Genomic DNA, 15243 nt, shown 5'->3' on the forward strand with positions numbered 1-15243 from the left:
TGTGGGGAACAAATAGGGGGGAGGGACCGTTCGTGCCTTTCTATCACTGGTTCAGGAGTGTAGCGAGAACCCAGAATCACGTGGTGTTACAGAGATTAAAGTCTGATCTATTCAGCTACTAGGAACTACCGGTACTTGAAAAAAGGTTGACGTGAACTACAAGTGGCGATGCCTTTCGCGCTTTTAGGACGATCCCTTCTGCGCTGTGGCGCGCGGAACGACCGCTTCCTCCGTCTCCATGGTAACAGTGAAAGTGGATGAGCTCGCACCTCTTATGTCAGCCCGCCTTCCAGTTTCAAAAGAAGAGTGGCTGGGAGAAGTTGGGTTGACTGGCCTTTTAGTGCTGCTCCACAGGCTGAAGTGGAGTTGACTTCTGGAGACATTTGTTGGTCCTGCCGCTTCCCCCACGTGTAGTGATAAATAGGACTGTCGCCTTCATACACCACCACACTTTAGGAGGGACGCGATGCAGAAGCCTATATATAATTATTGGTATTTGTAGGGGAACAGTTGTTGAACTTGACCAAAAAAAATCATGGAAGATCTTTCTATTATCAAAGGTTTTCACGGCCAGAACCACTGGGGTGTTGTGTGGTTTCCGGGCTGTATGATGATTTTCTAGTAGCATTTTCTCCTGACGTTTCACCTACATCTGTGGCTGGCATCTTCAGAGGATCTGATGGTAGTAAAGCAAGTGGAGTATATATACCTGTGGAATGTCCAGGGTGGGAGAAAGAACCATTTGCCTGATTAACAAGCGTAAAGGGTGCAATTAGCAAGCTTGATGTGCATGTGTTGAGTGGGATCCACACATTTTAGCATGTGAGTAACCATGAAGATAGCATAATCAATTAGTGAGGGCATCTGCATAGTAGTAGCCTGGCCTTTTGATCCCTGTGATTGCTTACTGCCTAGAGACATCCTTTGTCTGGGTGGTGTTCACTAGCCCTTTGATTGCTTGCTGCCTGGAGACATCCTTTGTCTGGGTGGTGTTCATTAGTCACTGTCTTGATTCTAGTGTTTTTCAGTAGCCAAATTTTGTTCATTTTCATGGTTTCTTCCTTTCTGTTGAAATTGTCCATATGCTTGTGGATTTCAATGGCTTCTTTGTGTAGTCTGAAGTAGTGGTTGTCAGAGTGGTCCAGAATTTCTGTGTTTTCAAATAATATTCTGTTCCCAACTTGGTTTATCATGTGTTCTGCTATTGCTGATTTTTTCAGCTAAATTAGTCTGCAGTGCCTTTCTTGTTCTTTGATTTGTGTCTGGGCACTGTGTTTGGTGGTCCCTATGTTGACTTAGCTGTGGGCTCATTTCCCAATTATATAGCCTTTTGTAGATTGGAAGACATCTAACCCATATCATAGTTCTCTCAAAATTGTAACACCACTCGGAGACAGGCCATAGCAAACCATCTCCAAACGTTTTTGCCTTGGAAACCCCACAGGATTGCAGTAAGTTAGCTGTGAATTAATGGCACAGACACACACAACCTTTATCACTAGGTATGTTGTTTTGAGGCCCAGGTACATTTAGGTTTGAGAATGACAAGGGTGTCCAATGTCCCAGAAGTTAATATATAATTAGAAAGAAGGGGTGCATTGGCTGATGAAGGCCAAAATATATTAATTATGCATGTGAGACTTGGAATTGCTATTTTAAATAGTGTCACAGGGTAGCCATATCACTCTTCTAAAGAACAGCTATCTTCTAGTCCAGTAGCACCTTAAAGACCAACGAGGATAAGCTTTCAAGAGTCAAAGCTCCCTTTATTAACTACTGTTTTAAAATAGACATTGTTAAGATAAAAATTAGCATGAATGAACTAACAATTTTATATATTTCAAGTAAATATGACTGTGTGGTTTTGAAGCTGTAAGATAATTCATTTGGCTTGATCAGAGTCTTCCAGAATACAGTGCTAATGAAAACTTCAAGTGGGATGACTTGCTATTTTTAGGACATGATTTTAAAAACCTATAAATATGAGAAGATGAATTGGTGAGTAGCTTCTTGGAAGAGGCTCCTTGCTTGTGACCTTTGAATAAGATATTCTTACAGATTTGAGTAATTGCTCTCATTTAAATATCTATGTATAATTAAAAAAGCAAAATTGGTATGCTTTAATTAATAATTAAAATGGAACCTGAGATTCTGTAGGAGTACTCCTGGTGTACTAGATCCACATCAAACGTAAGTGTACTCTTACTGGAAATTAAATGATCTGGTATAAGAAAGCCAACTGGATCCCTATGGTGCCTTAAGTGCATACATGAGACTTGATCAGAGTCTTCCAGAACACACTGCTAACGAACACTTCACCTAAATAATAGAACAATGGAGAAAATCCAAAGTTAAGTGCTTTCAGGCACTCTTGATTTATCTGGATTTTGACCAGTATGTTTGCTTCACAACGTTTTTCTTCATACCTTCTTTGCTAGTACATTTTCATGTTAAGTAATTAATTTAGAATAGAAATCATTATTATATAGAAAAAAATGTATGCACTGTCCAAATTCTATAGGTATTTGTGAAAAGTTCCTTACAACAGTGGATCACTTAATAATTACTTGGTTGTTTTAGGTGCTTCTATGTCTACTGTGTGATGCATTTTAACATAGATAACACAGTAGCTTAAAAGTGTCATGATTATTATGTTTTTACACAGGTGGTTCAGCTATATGGAGATGCCAGTGCTTTAGCTCAGAAAATAAAGTAGAGGAAAACAGCCCAGTGACTCCAATGTTGAAACATCTTTTGATGAAAATAAAGTCAACTGGCCCCATTACAGTTGCTGAATACATGCGAGAAGTCCTAACCAATCCTGTGACGGTAGGAATGGCAATACCATTACACTTGTATTACACACACTGGCTTGCAGAGTGTATAGAAAAGTAACTTCCATAGCCCCCCCCCCTTCAATTTGACCCCCTGAAACAGCTGTGGAGATGGGGGCTCAGCAAAATCACCCTTTGCAATCAGAAAAATAGTTCTGAAAGGAATTGCTTCTGTTCCAAAATGGAACACCACCATAGGTTTAATACCATTGGTTTTTGGGATTAGAAACTCTGGTTTATATTATACCCTACTTTCAAATATTGTTAATTGTAACAAGCCTTTTGAATTTGTTTAGATGATGAGTTGTTCCCTGCTTTTCTGAAATCGTTTTGAATACGTTTCTGTCTGTTGTTTTTGGGCCAAACTGCAGATTACAAAGACGAAAAGCCACAACAGGCAGTTGATTCTTTACTTTCACTTTATTTCAAATTTATTCCCTGCCCTACCCTGGCATAAACATTTCACTATACATATATTGAATAGTTTTCTGATGGATTTTTTCTCAGTTAAAAATAGCCATTGGGGACTGCCAGTTTGAGTGGAAAGGGAGCATACATTGCTATTCTGCTCAAACTGATTGTCCTTCATGGTTGTTTTTCTTTTTAAAATCAGATTACTATTACATGCATGCATTACTATTACATGCTAAAATTGATCTTTCAGTTCAATTGGCCCAGTAGATTTGAAGAACCACTATTTTTCTTCCTCCAGTTGTAGTCACATACCACATTTCTGATGTCAGAACCATCCCTGAACATCAGGCAGGTTGAAGATTTCTGCCTTAGCTGGCAAACTTTGGATTTGATGGATGATTCTTACCAAGTTGGTTACAAAATTTTAAAGAAATTAATTTATCAAGTTGAGAATATAAATTGTGTTATACAAGAAGTTACTTTTTCCCTAGCTCTTGGCCTAGTCTGTTAGTAACTCTGTGGCTCATTCCACACATGCAGAATAATGCACTTTCAAACTGCTTTCAATGCTCTTTGAAGCTGTGCGGAATGCAAAATCCACTTGCAAACAGTTGTGAAAGTGGTTTGAAAATGCATTATTTTGTGTGTGTGGAAGGGGCCTGTGTTTCAGAAGCAGCTTCCAGCCAGATTTCTCTCACTATATGTCCCTGATCTGGAACCATTCCACTTCTTGGTCCCTCTTACCATGCAACTTCCTAGCTATGCTTAACTAGCCTCATCTTTAGCTCATCAACAAAAAAAATCTGCTTTGACAGAGTCAAAATAGTGCTTGAGAGGAGATATATTGTCAATCTTTGCTTTACTCTGGAGATAGGCCTTTAAAGCTACCTTTGTTATTACAGTGGTCTGTAAGGTGAATTGATTGTGAAGGGTTAGTACAGTTAGTGGAACATTTCATAAGCAGGAGATATGCTGATAAATCCTCTTTTCTCATAGGGATATTATATGCATCATGACATGCTTGGAGAAAAAGGAGATTTTGTTACATCACCTGAAATAAGTCAGATGTTTGGGGAGGCAAGTACACTAATATAAATCTGTTATGAATATTAGGTCATATATGTTTTGATAAGATTCAATACTATTTTATGGCGTAACTGTTTAAGTCTTGATTCTTGCAGACTTTAGGCATCACTCATTATTACGCAGCAAATTCATAGCTGTGTTTTGAAGGATTAGAAAAATTGTCGTATTTTGTTCAGAATAAACAATATAATAGTTTATAATTGTATCAATAATTTCAAATCACCAGTAGTGAAGAACAAGCAGGTCAAGCAGTTCTCAAATAAATCTCATGTAATTTGTTATGAACATCTGAAATGTATTATACAGAGCACAATTTGCAGACAGCAAGTCTCTGTAGGTAATTTCTGACAGAAAGTAAATAAATTAAAGTGAAGACCAAAAAAAAAAGACCTCTTGTTAATCCACACGGAACTAGGTATTATTTCTGTTCAGCTCTTGATATAAGAGGAAGATCCTGCTTGGCACCAAAACACAGAACTTTAACCATTCTACTTGGATTGTATGTTTTTAAATTTTCCATTTAATATATCTGTTTCTTTTCTTTTGTAGCTGTTTTCTAGGAATAATTTATCTTTGATCTCTTTCTATTTACAGTTAATAGGCATTTGGTTTGTTAGTGAATGGATGGCCTCTGGCAAACCAAACAAGTTTCAACTGGTAGAATTGGGCCCTGGTAGAGGCAGTCTTACTCAAGATATTTTGCGGGTAAGTCTAAACAAAAACATAAAGTATTGTCCACAGCCCTTTGGTTTGAAAAGTAATTTATATTGCATTCTTTTTTAAAAGGTGAAGCTTATTTTCAGGGTTCTGCCACAGCAAAAATCAGTGTAGTGCAGCACAATTGTGCTCATGTGATGGACAGCTAACTGCCAATGACTTGTACCAGTCTGGGAACTCTGAATGACAGGGAGGTAAAAAATGTCTACTGTTGAGCTGGAACAGTGACAGTTGAGAGTGGCAGCTAGAGGTTGGCAGCGAGAGTGAAAGAGGAAGAGGAGTGTACAACTGGGGAGTTGTCCCAGCAGTCTTTCTAAAAATCTCAGATTTTTAGTGCTTCATAGGTTCCCAAGCATCTTCCACTTCATGCTTATTTCCTAGAGAGTTATTTGCAGATGTCATGGTTTTGGTCATGCCATCAAAGCAGCTGATGTATCATAGAATCATAATGTTGGAAGAGACCACAAGGGCCATCCAGTCCAATCCCCTGCCATGGAGGAACACGCAATCAAAGCACTCCCAACAGATGACCATCCATTTTCTGTTTAAAAACCTCTAAAGAAGGAGACTCCACTATCCTCAGTTATCATAAATAATTGGAGTGGGCCACTGGTCACTATTGAAAAATAAGGGGAGCATCCATACATCCACATGACTGAGAGGCTATTATTGGAATCTTATTTCTAAGCACAACATTAAAGTATTCTTTTAAATCACAATATGTAAATCACAATATGTAACATGCCTCTAAAAGAATGTTCTTCTGTATTTACAGGTTTTTAATCAACTGGACTCTTTACTTAGTAAATGTGATATTTCTATTCATCTGGTAGAAATCAGTCCCAAGTTAAGTGAGATCCAAGCATTAACACTGACAGAAGAAAAGATAAAATTAATTGATAGCTCCCCTGCTTACATGCAAGGTGTTGCTAAGACTGGAATTCCAGTTTTCTGGTACCGGGATGTGAGTGATGTACCCTTAGGTAAGGTTTTACTGATTTTTGGGTTATCTAATTAAATGTTGAACCATAATTAGCTCCTTTCTTAAGTCACTTACATCTTAAGATTAAAAACAATTTCAACAGTAGTACATGAGTTGGATTTGTTTCTGCTTTGGACTTTTTGAATGAGTTTTGTAGAATATGAAAGCTTCCATTTTTATGGTAAATACAGTCTTTGAATTGTTTTTCATTTTCTGATTTAAAACATTAGTGGTGAATCCCAAACGTGTTGTATCTCCAAAATAATTAATTTATATAAACTCACACTTCAGTTATCTGCACAGCAGGAGCTTTACCTCTTCATACAACCCATAGTTGAACTGTAGAATTTCCTGCCCCAGGATGTGGTGGTATCTGCCAACTTGGAAGGCTTTTAGAGAGGAATGGACATTTTCATGGAGGATAGGGCTATCCATAGCTATTAGTCAAAACAGATGCTAGTCATGATGTTATACCTGTTCTCTCTAGTATCAGAGGAATCTATTATATAAGGTGCTATGGAACTCAGGCAGAATAATACTGCTGCAATCATCTTGTTTGTGGGCTTCCTACAGAGGCACCTGGTTGGCCACTGTGTGAACAGACTTTTGGACATGATGGGGCTTGGTCTGATCCACAAGTCTTTTCTGATGTTCTTATGCACTCCAACACATGCCAGCTGGGTGACCTTGGGCTAGGTAGATGGGGCTGAGCTCTCTCAGCCCCACCCACCTCACAGGGTGTTTGTTGTGAGGGGGGAAGGGAAAGGAGTTTGTAAACCCCTTTGAGTCTCCTTACAGGAGAGAAAGGGGGGATATAAATCCAACTCCTCTTCTTCTTATGTACACACAGATAAGCCATATTAGTGCTGTAAAAAGATGGGAAGGGATACAAATAGGGGACTGCAGTAAGCAGGAGGAATCAGCAAGGGAAGGTTATTTTGTCTCTTGTGCACCATAAACTCAGCTCAGTTCGGACAATCTGCATTTGGACAAAAGCCAAAGAGAAGAATTTGCTGGATTCCTCTTCCTCACTGTAGCTCCCAGTGCTAGGAAGCACACTGTCCATAAGAGTCCCCTGATCCTCAGCAAAGGGTTTTTAGGGAGGAGTGAGGAGAATCCTGTTGCATAAGTAACTGCTATTCATGCAAACTTAGACTCCAATGCAGTGATTTATTCATTACTGTCTAAAGCTGGTGACAGGGGAAAAAATCAAGAAGTGAACATCTTCCACTTCATCTGCTTGAAGAAGTATTTCTTTCCTAGGGCAAAATGCTAAGGTAAGATACTTGTGTCACAGCAGAAACTGCTGAATTATAATCAGTCCTAGAAAATAAGTTTAAAATAGGAATAGGAAGGAATATTTTTTGCATACTGTGAGAACAGTGTTACATGTTAAGTCAGTTGTACAAATTGTCTTGGGTAATAAAAGAACCAATTGATCTTTGGGTCTGCTTGTGGTTGCAAGCATTTTTAAACATTCAGTCCTGTTGTGCAAGATTTCAAAACAATATTCCAATTTCAATGATTGCCTGTTTTAAAAACTGACTTGTTATTTATCTTAATTTTTTTCCATTGGTAGAGGTACCATGCATCAATTTCTTATTAATTAGCATTTTAAGATTCTCTTATTAATTAGCATTTTAAGATTCTTAAGATACAGCTGATGTGGAAAATGTTATTTACATTGACAACTGACTGAATTTTTTTCTTCTCCAGGATATAGTTTTTATTTAGCACATGAATTCCTTGATGCTCTGCCTATACACAAGTTTCAGGTATGATCAAAAGCCAGCTATGTAATTTTGTTTAAGAAGTATGGTTTAGACAAGAACTAAACATGAAATAAGTGAAGGAGATTGTGTAGTAAGTATGTAACTGACATATTTCTGTGAGTTATTTAAACCAAGCAAAATTATGCTTGATAAGATACACAGAAAGATGCAGTAATGGTAGTAGAATTTTTTAAAAATATACCATTTGATACAATACATAGTGCCCTGATTTTATAAGTTCTGATATCAGCCAATCTCTATGGATTGTATCAAGTAATAGCTAACAGTGTAGGACCCAGACAATCACCCAGGACACAAACAGCTTGCTTGTCCAAACTGACAATAACAGGTTAAATTTTATATTGGGGTGGGGTGGGGTGGGGTGGGGTGGTGTTTGTACAACTTCATTTCTGATACCTGAAATATTTTTTCAAAAACTTGCCTGAAGAAGATAGGGCTCTTATGCTAATCTGTTTGCTTTTAAAATGTAAATTTTAAAAGTCTAAATTTTCACTACAGAATGTGAGGGGTTTTTTTGTTTCATATTAAGGCTGTTTCTAAATTTTCATAGATCTTGAAAGCTGAATTGCTAGTCAAGACAGTGAGAGGAAGCTTCCTTGAGGAAACTGTTTGCAAAACTGATTTAAAAGCTGGCACTTCTGATTGCACTGATTTTGCTTGATGGGTTATTGCTGGTGCATTTTTGCTTGTAATGCTGTGTCTCTTTGAAGCGTCTTGATTTGGATATGTTTGTACTGTGACTATCGCTTTAAATTCTAAGGGACCAGGATCCAAATTGAAATAGTGCATTGTAGGAAACTAGTTTTCCAGATGAAAAAATTGTAAACGCTAATTATTAAATGTTTTGTTTTCTTCTTAGTATGTTACAGCCCTGCATGGGAATTTCATGATTCGCAGTTTACTATAAACATGGTGTGGTTTGTGCAACTGAGTGTTATCTTGTGTTTGATAATTTTGTCATTGAAGCCCAATGAGGCAGTTGTCCTGTATCAAACTCTTAATTAAGGTCCTTATGACTGTAGTTTAATTCCGACCAGTTTTGTCATGGTCATAATTGTAAATAACAAGTACGCATAGCAAACCATGATATGAAAAACAAAAACTTTTTTCACAAACTTGCTGTTGAAAAGATTAATTGAATAATAGGCCTTTTCTTTACCAGCCCGGTAAAACATCGTTGGGGGGGGGACAGTTTACACAGGCGGTGCTGCAAATACAATGCAGCGCAGCTCTTTCCCTCCCCAAATGATGTATTCCAACCTCTATCGGAAAGCGAGGTTGTCAGAATACGCCAGTTTCCACCCGTTGCCGAGCAAATGGCAGCAGGTGGAAGCCGGCGTATTCCCTGCGCTTGCCCCAAACACCTTCCTACCTTGTCCTAGCTTCCTGTGCTCTGAGGAGGACAGGGGACACGCCCCCTGGCCTCTGTTGCTGCAGCTGTCGCACTGGCCATGGGGGCATGTCCCCTGGCCTCCTCACAGTGCCGGACGCCCGGACAAGGTAGGAAGGCGTTTGGGGGGCTGTGCGGAGCCTGCTCCGCCAGCTGTGCAGCCCGTGGGGCCGTTTGCAAGATTAATCATGCTGATGCAGTCCCGCAAATCTGGCCATGCAGAAACGGCCATATATTGTGTGTTTAGGAATGCATGATTAGGGTCATTATTTTGCTCTAGTGTACAGTATTTCCCTAAACAGCAGCATTTCAGGGCATATTGTGGGGTGTGGGGGGGTGGGGTGGGGTCACAGTGTGTGAGTGAAAATCCTTCTATCCATGGAAATGCTCCACTGGACCCAAGCCAACATTTATAGATTTGTTTGAACGCATTCAGTTACATTGGATTGATTTTATTTTAAATTAATAGAAAACAGAAAAGGGGTGGCGTGAGTTGTTGGTTGACATTGATCCAGAAACTCCTGGCAAGTTGCGTTTTGTCCTTGCACCATTTGCTACTGCTGCTTCAGAAGCTTTCATACATGTAAGTTTATGATTTTAAAATTGTTTATCCAGGCCAGCCCAATCCTATTTAATCATGCTGATGCTGCCATTAGACATTTACAGTTTCTAAAAATGTACTTATTCACCTTGTTGCCGCCATTTCAAACATAGTTTGCTGTTCAGCAGCAAAATATTACACTGTGTAATCTTTGGCAAAGTATTTTCTAGAACTTTGTTTATCAGTTTATGCTCTTCTAGTAAAAAAAATCATTAAGACAAAGTAAAAATTGGACTTCCCATGAAGGTCCTTTTACTAGGACAAAAGTGGAAGAGGAAATTGAAGTAGAGGAGGAAATGTTGAGACATTTGGATACTTGCCTTTCCATGATTCCTGGAGGTAGGAACTAAGTTACTGTTTACCATCTCGGATAGGGAGAGAGTGCCTAACATTTTCAGTTTTGTAATTTAACCCTCAGCTCAACTATTGACTTTGGATCTCTCAGAGATCAGAATCCCTGATCTTTAACTCAGAAAAAAACATTATTCAGCTGACAAACATGGTGCCTACTAAAGCTGGACCATACACAACAAAACAGTGAACTGTTTTGGAAGAAACACTGGAAAGGGACAAAGAAAATCAACATTAAAGTTGGCAGCAGCTGCCTCCAAACCTCCCACTGAATAATTCATAAACGTTCCTTCCTCAAGACACCCCCTGCAAGCAGGTTGAATCAAGATTTCATAGTACATCTAATATTCGTTTTTAACTTGAAAAGAGGAGGACATTCTGAGATATTTGGGAAAGAGAAGTCCTAACCTGCTCATTGAGGGAATTATTTATGTGTTTTGCCTTCAGAGAGGCTTGATGACTTTTGGCCCAAGACCCCAGAGCTGCAGCTTCCTGCTGAAGGTTGCTGGACCTGGTGCCCACTCAACAGTTTATGTGGGCTTTTGATACTATGTTGTTAGTGGACAAGGGTCAAAAGGGTACCCCTGTACTCCAGTAGATTTGTACTTAGAGAGACGTCCAAGTGCCCGGCATGTAGCATAGAGGACAGTGCCCTCCCCAAACAGACAGGCTGCCTTTGGTCCCTACCTACTTTCTGCCTCCTTCCACACATCTTCTTGTTGTGTACAGCTCCAGCTGATTCCCCTTGCCATGTGTGGGCTTCTGCGGGGCACACTTGGCTTTTTGCATGGCTGCCCACATCCTATTCCAAGCCTGAATGAGAGACTGTACTTTGGAAGACAGAGATGGAGAAATGGTGAGACACTTGTACCAAAGTCATCTTCCAGCTCTTCTGCTGGTGAACAACTTGTTCCATGTCCCTTTACAAAGATGCTGTTTTATCTGCCGATAATCCAGTAGAGACCCCTATCAGAGTAGAAGGAATGGCTGTTAAGGGCAGAGCAGAGGGAAAAAGTGGGGAGAGGAGAAAATATGTTTTCTTTTATTGTTGTTGAGTAGAAGATAGGAGAGAGCTGCACAAAGAGAAAGCAACTTGAGAGCTCAAAAAGAAGGAAAGTTGCAGAGCTCTCTAGAAGCCCTGGGATCATAAGAAGGCAGAAGGGAAAAACTGAAAGTGGCAGGCACCCCTCCACACACACTGGAGAAGAGCAACCTACTGACTGTCTCCAGGCAACATGAGAATACCCAAACGTCTCATGGAGTCCTCCTCTGTTCAAGTGAAAAACCCTCACGTATCTGTTGTTCAATTTCTACCTCACAGTGGAACTTTTCACAAGGTTGTTTTATTGTACAACAGTGTATAGTTGTAATGGAAAGGTGAATGTCCACATGCCTTTTCTTACAATTTCAAGGCATTAATTTCACTATAAATTTACAGTCAGGGCTTTCCCCCTGTTCCTGAGAACTATAATTGTTATACCTTTTACCTATGCAGAGTTATTCCCATCTTTCCCATCTTGCTCAGCTGGTGCGGAGTTTTGGGCTGGCCTGTCACCAATATGCGGATGACACCCAGCTCATTCTGTTGATGGGGGGGGGGGGGCGGCCTCTGCCCCTGCAGCTCTACAGCATTGTTTGGAGTCGGTTGCTGGTTGGTTGAGGCAGAGTCGGTTAAAACTTAATCCAACGAAGACGGAGGTCCTCTGGCTGGGCTGGGGGGAGAGACCGGGGGATTTTCAGCCGCCTATTTTGGAGGGGGTTGCGTTGGCCCCGACATCCCTGGTGCGCAGCCTGGGGGTCCGCCTGGACTCTTCATTATCAATGAAGGGCCAGGTGGCCCATGTCACCCGGGTTGCGTTCTTCCATCTTCGCCAGGCACGGCGGCTGGCTCCCTATCTCTCCCGGTCCGACCTGGCCACTGTGATCCATGCGACGGTCACCTCGAGGTTGGATTACTGTAACTCGCTCTACGCGGGCCTTCCCTTGCGACTAATCCGGAAGTTGAAGCTGGTCCAGAATGCAGCGGCCCGGCTTTTGACAGGTGGTGACTACTCAGATCATATCACCCCTGTGCTATGCCATCTACACTGGCTCCCAGTGGAGTTCCGGATTGTTTTCAAGGTGTTGGTACTGACCTTTAAGGCCTTACGCGGCATGGGGTCCTCATACCTACGGGACCGCATCACCCCTTATGTCCCACAGAGGCCGCTGCGTTCGGCAACGGCAGAACTGCTGGTGACCCCTGGCCCCGCGTTGATACGGCTGGGCTCTGGCCCCTGCCTGGTGGAATGCTCTACCTCCAGCTGTCCGGGCCCTGCAGGACCTTGGTGAGTTCCGCAGGGCCTGCAAGACGGAGCTATTCCACCGGGCTTTTGGAGAGGCCGGCCGTGGTCCTGCTGACCCCCACCGAATCTGAGGCTGCCTGTTTCCATCTTTTTATCTTTGGTTGGGCCTGATCCATTGAGAACATCGCGGGCCCTACCTTTCTCCTCCCTTCCTTGGCCTTGGTTCGGGTGCCTGTTTTAAATAATTTTCATTTTAAAATATTTAGTTATTTAATCTATTTGCTGCATAGGTTTTAAGGGATTAAGTTTTATAGGCTGATTCATTGATTTGTTGATTTGATATGTTGATTTGCTGTTTGTTGGAACAGCCATGTTGTGAGCCGCTTCGAGCCCTTCGGGGATGAGGCGGCCTATAAGTTTAATAAATAAATAAATAAATAAGGCTATTTAGATCAATTATCTTAGACTGGTTTAACTCTAAATAAGGATACACATTTGAGCTCTTCAGCAGGCCTCTCAACACCCTCAAATGTACCATTCTCAGCATTTATTGAGGGTAGCATAGACACCATTGAAACTGTTCCCAGCTTACTCACATGTACATTTTTTATCCCTTACAGTTTGAAGCATCTGTATTAACCAACCGTTTTGTTCTAAATCAGGAAAAGGAATCCCGGGATCATGTGGAAGTGTGTCCTGATGCTGGCATCATCATCCAGAAGCTGGCACAAAATATAGAAAAGAATGGGGGATCTGCGCTGATTGTAGACTATGGTCATAATGGAACAAAAACGGACACCTTCAGAGTAGGTTAATTTATTCAAACTGTCTTGTCCTGCAGGACATACATATGTGTGTGTCTAAAATGGCAAAAGGAAACACCTGGTTGTTCCTTCCATGGAGTAGTTGTTGAAGGAAACAGCCCGAGTGAAAAGTGAAGTCTAAGTCAATTTGTTGCACTCTATTGCCGTTGATTGTCTTCATTTGTGAGGAAATGTAGCATCCTTTTATGAGAGGTGAATGGTAGGGGTGGAAGGTTAGCGCCAATTGTATAAGGTAATGTGTAAGCAGGACTCTCACCTTTGCCATAATGGATGTTCTGCAAATACAAACAGCCCTGCATTGAGGCTGTATTCAGTCTGAAACCTAAAAGACCACACTACTCATCCAAACTAAGCAAAGGTTTTTTTTCTTTCCTCCCCGCCCTCAATTACTTTTTTCAGGGATTCTGTGGCCATAAGCTACATGATGTGTTGACAGCTCCAGGGACAGCAGACCTCACTGCAGATGTTGATTTCAGCTACCTGCAGAGAATGGCACAGGAAAGGGTAGCTGCTTTGGGTCCCATAAAGCAACAGGACTTTTTGAAAAACATGGGAATCGACATCCGGCTGCAGGTAAGAGCGACTGTTTGACATAGAGAAATGAAAGCCATTTTTACTGAATGTTATGGCTACAATTATGCATGTAGGATATCTTTAGTGGAATTCCCGCTGATTTTGTAAATGCTATAATCGGCTGTCATTTTTCAGTAGATATTATCTACTTCTGAAATAAACACTTCACTAGATTTACCAACAGGGAAGGAAAAGGGAGAATGAGAATTCTGGGATACGAAAATAACTGGAAAGTGACAAACTGTCAACTGAGATGGACAAAGCCATAATACAAAAAAACATTAATCCATTGTTTGCTTTAGGTGCTGTTACAGAATGTGAAAGATGTAGTTACTCGTCGTCAGCTACTTCAAAGTTATGAAATGCTCATGGACCTGGATAAGATGGGAGGACGGTTCAACTTTTTTGCTTTTCTACCTCACCACAGACTTGTGGCTTCTGACAAACTAAAGTCACATCATTCAACACCTGTTGCTGGTTTTGGTGAACTCTTATGGAAATGAGCCCTAGCTGAATGGTTTTTGTATGACAAAGATTCACTTTGCCATTCAACTACGCATTATAGAAACAATTATATTGTTATTCAGATGTAATATACAATGAGCATAAATAGCTATGCTGTAAATACTTCTTCATTTGCTACATATCATGTAACTTGCAGCAGGTGTTGCATTATTCCTCCAATGTTTTAAAAGATGCTAAATTTGGGAAGGAAACATAATTATATTCTAAAATAAAAGAAGACATTTATAATAATTCACCTAGCCTTGTATTTTTTTAAAAAAAATCTAATACATAATTGAAATTGTTTGGCTCCCAGCAAATATTTGCAAATTACTGCATTATCATGTCTTTTCTAAACCGACTGGGACTTTTCAGTTTAGGGGGCGGGGCAAAAGACACCAAAGAGGGAGTATGATAATTTATAAAACTATACATGGGGCCGAGAGGGTGAACAGAACAACTTTTTCTCCCTAAGCATTAGGACTAGAGGTCACCCAATAAAGTTGATACCCGAAAGACAGACAAAAGAAAATAATACTTTACTGAATGAGTGATTAAAATGGGGAATTTGGTGGCAGAGGATGCAATGATGGTCCAATCTTTAAAAGGATATAATTTCATGGAGGATAGATCTATCTGTGGCAACTAAAGTCATGGCAACTAAAGAAAACTTTCTCATTCACAAGCAGAAACCGTCAGCTATTGATGTTAGCAAGAGTCACATTGGGGGAAGGCCTTGGCCGCTATGCCATTATTAGTGGCTGTGAGACAGGATACTGGATTAGATGGACCACTTGTTTGATCCAGCATGGCTTTGCTGATGCAACACCTTATGATAATGAATAGGATCCGATGTAGCTGCAAGTACATACCTGTATGCCCCTCCCAC

At 40.6% G+C, this 15243-nt stretch overlaps 1 protein-coding gene across 1 annotated transcript; it reads left to right on the forward strand.

Annotated features, from left to right (window-relative positions):
- Positions 1–87: 87 nt before the first annotated feature.
- On the forward strand, positions 88–14606 carry NDUFAF7 (NADH:ubiquinone oxidoreductase complex assembly factor 7). Its single transcript, XM_048484561.1, has 10 exons — positions 88–241; positions 2666–2829; positions 4245–4325; positions 4929–5039; positions 5827–6034; positions 7750–7808; positions 9686–9799; positions 13116–13259; positions 13677–13850; positions 14153–14606. Exons 1-10 carry the CDS (start codon positions 169–171, stop codon positions 14351–14353), a joined length of 1329 nt encoding a protein of 442 aa, XP_048340518.1. The 5' UTR covers positions 88–168; the 3' UTR covers positions 14354–14606.
- The last annotated feature ends 637 nt before the right edge of the window (positions 14607–15243 follow it).

The sequence above is a fragment of the Sphaerodactylus townsendi genome, linkage group LG01 (genome assembly GCF_021028975.2).
Source record: "Sphaerodactylus townsendi isolate TG3544 linkage group LG01, MPM_Stown_v2.3, whole genome shotgun sequence".
Classification (NCBI taxonomy): Eukaryota; Metazoa; Chordata; class Lepidosauria; order Squamata; family Sphaerodactylidae; genus Sphaerodactylus; species Sphaerodactylus townsendi.

Bases quoted from the DNA above. Each gene is read 5' to 3' on its own strand.
- NDUFAF7 (XM_048484561.1), top strand. From the start codon at position 169: ATGCCTTTCGCGCTTTTAGGACGATCCCTTCTGCGCTGTGGCGCGCGG. The intron at 4,326-4,928 runs GCAAGTACACTA...TTCTATTTACAG, and splicing joins TAAGTCAGATGTTTGGGGAG to TTAATAGGCATTTGGTTTGT. The intron at 13,260-13,676 runs GTAGGTTAATTT...TACTTTTTTCAG, and splicing joins CAAAAACGGACACCTTCAGA to GGATTCTGTGGCCATAAGCT.